Here is a 4,703-nt window from a genome sequence, read left to right as displayed (position 1 = left end):
AATTCCTTAACGTATGTTAGAAAGGTATAACGCTTTTTACGTCATCTAGATTCCTTTATTCCATTGCAATCCCTAACACAAGAAAATTTGTACTTTTAGACCTCTATGATCGAAAGTTCAACCTAGGCCAGGAAGAAAACTCCCGCAATCCAAGATAAACGCTATTAAAATGGCATGACTAAAATTGCATGAATAAAAATTTCTTCAGCTATTTTAAAACAAATCGCTTTTATTTTAGTCATGTCGTGAATGGCCAAAAATGAAGAACCTTTTTATTTAATTTAACGTGTCCAAATCGTTATACAGTTTGCATGTTTATACCTAAGTAAGGGAATTATGTTTATGTTTTCAACAACGAACAAAAAATAATATATAAATAAAAACACGCCATAAAAATGTTCTAAAAATCGTCCTTGTAAATTGTTAGCATTAGTATTCAAACTATGTTCTATCTTACTGTCACACACCTTACAACAGCTGAAGAAATATGATGACTCTTACTGCCAGGGTATCACTGATTAACAGAAGGGACCTTGATAAGCAGGCTTAGTTTCATCAAGATCAGGTTTTAAATCACCCACCAATAGAAAGCTGGATACATGCATGCACTAAACTCCTACATTGCCATTTAAAATCTCTGCTCGTGGAATGTTAATCCAACTTTGAACAGATGCATTTTTCTTTAAGCTTTTTCTTGATATTTTTCATGATGCATTTTGTATCTAGGTGTTTACAATATTGTATTGGGGGTAATTCAGTGGGATTTAAAGATTTAACGCCTGATCTCAATCTTTACCATAACTGTACCATTATCCCTCATGTACTGCGGTGAGCAGACCAACTGAATCGGAGCAAAATCTTGATAACCGTACAGGTTGACGACGTCTGCTGCTCTGGGTTTCTGAAACGATACCAGGTTTGGTTTTGCCAGAAAAGTGCCACTGATGTGATTACGGAATGCTGCATCCCTTGTGCCTACATCCAGGATTGAGAGGGTGATTCGTCCGATAAAGGGCCAAACAAGAATGTCATCAAACTCTCCCGGCATCAAGCGAACATACAAAGCCACGGACCTTCCAGTTCCTTCATTTATGCCATTCGGGTAGATACGCATGCAGAACTTGTATCCGTCCAGCTGGGTGTGAATGGGAGGACTCTCTAATGATGCTATCTTCCTATCGGATGCATCCTGAAGGAGGCAGGGGAAGTCTAAGATACGCCAAGTGTAGATCCCATTACACACACGCCCTTCAGTTAAAGGAGGCTCGGGTGGACTTGACCTGAAAGTTAAGTGGGTCATCATTTACCTGAACCAAATAATGTAGCGAAAAGTTTCAAATCACAAACCTCTTTCTAACATAACTTTCAACACTCACGTGTCTATTAAATAGTCCGAATGATTTTTTTCTATTATTGTTTAACACGTAAGGGTTCAATTCACGCATTCAGAGGCACAAGTTTAAACAATAAATATGATTGTTTTGTGTACGAATAACCGATTGCTAAGAACTGAAACTTGTTTTTCAGTTCGTTTCCTCAACTAACGCTTTTACTCGGAAAAACGAAAAACTAGATTTTTTATGTTTGCGAGATCAAAATGGTCATAATTTGACCTCGAGATATGGTAATACAAAGAGCTTATGCTTTGCTTGCAATGCAAAGCATAAAACAAGCTCAAAACTTTGAGCAAAAAAATTACAGAAATAGATCATAAAATTGCGCTCTGAAGATCAAATTTTCGTTGTTCATTGAAAAAGGGAGCTCTCAAATTAGTGTCAAGGCTCACTATGCAAAATGCCAGTCTCTGGCTAACAACATCTTTACAGAAATTGAGCACGCTATCGGGTAAGGTTTTTTTTCGTTTCATTTTCCAGACTGTCTGATTAAATGAAAAGTTACCTTAATAAATGATTACACTACTTCTTTATTGTTGCCAAATAATTCGCTTGTAAAACAATTAGAGAGATTTGTGCCGAATGCTGTTTATAAAGGATGTAAAATTCCGTCTACGTTCTTGGAGGAAGAGCTTGTTAGAAGAGAGTTTCTCATTGTCAGGGAGAATAAAGCAACAGCTGATGATTTCTTGAACGACCAAGCTAACGGTATAAAACGGGTTAAACTGAATCGCAAGTCGATTACTTTACCCCAGTTGAGGGCGGTCGGATGTTTGTGGCTGAGATTTTGGGGATTAACCGTCGTCATCATCTTCGCCATCATATAATCACGATCATTTTTTTGGTGGCTTGAGGCGAGAATCGTAACAAGGGAAATCCTTTACATGTACTTATCAAAATACCAATCCGCTGCTATTATGAAAATAAACAAAAGGCACGCATAACCCAAATTTCCGTAGTGGCTGAACAGGGCTGTCGCATTACTTATCAATAATATCGTAGCACTTACCTATTTATAGGGTTCTGTTGGGCTGCACTACACGTGAAGTTGTACTCCACTGGCCCGGCAGTGTTTGTTTCCTGGATTGGGTACCTTTCTACTCCTATCCCCAGATTTGACCCACGATACACATCTCGAGCCAATGGTTCATCGTCTCCTGCCGACCTGAAGCCCCCTCTTTGGTGCTATCCATTTAGATGCAGGCTGTAAAGTAGATGCTGGGCCCTTCGCTCTGCATCTTGCCTGCTCTCTCTAGCCAGCTGCCCGTGGTACAAGGGGATTTCCTGCATTGGTCCCAAGCTCAACCCCATCAACATCCTTGGAGTGGTAGTAACTCTCCCACGTGCTTGCCTCATCTCTGATGTATAGGACCTTTGTCCCGCTGACTGCTGCAGCATCTCCTGTACTTCAACGTGGGAAATTCCAGATGCAGACAGTTCCATCAACCCATTTGGATACTCTGGAACGCCATTACTATGACCTCCCAAGCCCTGTTCTGTGGTTTGCTCTTCCAACAGTTGTTCGCGTACGTTGATTGGATGAGTCGACTGGTCCCTTACTTCACCTCCTATTGCCTGCTGACCAAAAAAGGGAATAGCCTTAAACAAAAATTTCTAGAAGCAAATGATTTTAGTAAGGAACGTACCTCGCAAAGATTTGGAACCGGGGAGAATTGTGGTAAGATTTTTACCCGTATATATAAAGAGAGTACACAAGAAATTGAGTACAAACTCAAGCTTGCACCAAATAAAAGTTTGGAGAAGCTCTAGTAAGTTAAACCTGTTTGATGCGCCATCAAGCTTAATGGTAGAGATACAATAAACTGGCTTGAGACCATTTGGAATCGATCCTGCGCAAAATTAATAATTTTGCAGGTAACAACGAACTTCTTTCTCCAGTACGTCACTGGTACACGTCAAAGGGAAGCAAGATTTATTAGCTTTTACGGAGTCAATCTCTCGCGAACAAAATATTTCCATTTAACTTGGATTGCTAAAAAAGAGCATTTTTACTCAAATTATTACAGGGTGGGGACAATCACAATTTCACCGAAATTTTTTCATCTCTCTTTCGTTAGTTTACTGTTAGTACTACAGGCTTTTGGCTTCCACAGTCATTGATATTTGCATGGGGCTTTTTTGTCGAGGATAAAAAAGTCACCTGACGCATAGGAAGAGAGCACATCACAGTGTTCGTATTTTTTGATCAGCGAGTGTTAACTTGTTCAGTCAATTTAGCTTAAAATTAATTATGGTACAAAAATGTGCCTTTTGTTCGGGCAAGTTGGTATAAAATGTTTAAATCTACTTACCCCAACTTCCGTCTCTGGCTCGAGCTCATTGTTGATAGGGGATCTTTCAACTGGATCATTTTCCCTGTTTAAAGTAAGTAAAACATACTTTATTTGAACTTGTAAATAACACAACAAGTGTCTGTTTTTTTTACTTAACATTTATGGTAAGGGAATCTGTTATTTCCACTGATTGGTTATTTCTTAACAGAAAGCGTTTCATAAAAATGGAATACGCTCATGACTCTACCTGCTCGCGTGCGTATAAGCACCGAAAGTTCAAAGTCCCATTCACCCCTCTAGCCTCTTGCTAGCTGGCAGTTTTTTTTTTTTTAACATGCCAACCAACTAGTCAACTCCTTGGCCTCTCGCGCGCTATCACTAACTAGTCGACCTGGCTGCCGTTGGTTGGGTTTTGAGAAATGTTATTTCCAATTTGACTTGTTTGTTTGGTTGTTGGTTTATTCCTTGAATGCTCGGCCTCACTTGCAGGCTGTATATTCTGGATGAACAAAGCACGCGAAAAGGGACCTCGATGGTTGAAACAGGAAATTGCGAATCTTATCTCAGTAAAAAGAAAAAAAAAAGGCTGGAACGAACCACCGGTACTGATACGAAAACGGACCCCTTGCTATAGCGTTTGCGCTTAGCTAGCCATCGTCCTTTCGCAAAATTGATGTAAGTTTTGAAAGCTACAAGAACATTTGACTAAACTAGCCTTTGTCCCTTCTCCTTGTGACTTCGTTGCTCGTCGTTCGCCCAGCTTTCATCTTTGGCCAACATCCAGCCAACTACATGTTGGAAAAGCGACATTTTTTGACTAGATATTTATGGCCAGTTAGATGATGATGGTGATGATGATGATGATGATGATGATGATGATGATGATAAGGTTTATTTCCCCATGGCTTGAAATACGTAAATTGAGCAATAGTTAATTAATATGACATTGGGGAGGGGACTAAAGAAATAAACCATGCGGGCTTTTACAAAGTAGTCCCCCTTTAGATTAATTAAT

The 4,703-nt window shown here is 39.6% G+C and overlaps 1 protein-coding gene across 1 annotated transcript; it reads right to left on the bottom strand.

Annotated features, from left to right (window-relative positions):
• Positions 1-314: 314 nt before the first annotated feature.
• LOC146464268 (uncharacterized) lies at positions 315-4,498 on the bottom strand. The gene is made up of 5 exons (XM_085130019.1): positions 4,404-4,498; positions 3,707-3,770; positions 2,652-2,969; positions 2,404-2,579; positions 315-1,280 (listed from the first exon to the last, which is right to left on the bottom strand). The coding sequence occupies exons 1-5, from the start codon at positions 4,496-4,498 to the stop codon at positions 773-775; spliced, it is 1,161 nt and encodes a 386-aa protein (XP_084986145.1). The 3' UTR covers positions 315-772.
• Between the last annotated feature and the right edge of the window lie 205 nt (positions 4,499-4,703).

Source organism: Pavona decussata, unplaced genomic scaffold, assembly GCF_977016875.1.
Source record: "Pavona decussata unplaced genomic scaffold, jaPavDecu1.1 SCAFFOLD_166, whole genome shotgun sequence".
NCBI classification, from domain to species: domain Eukaryota; kingdom Metazoa; phylum Cnidaria; class Anthozoa; order Scleractinia; family Agariciidae; genus Pavona; species Pavona decussata.
This window is presented reverse-complemented; position numbering and strand designations above follow the sequence as displayed.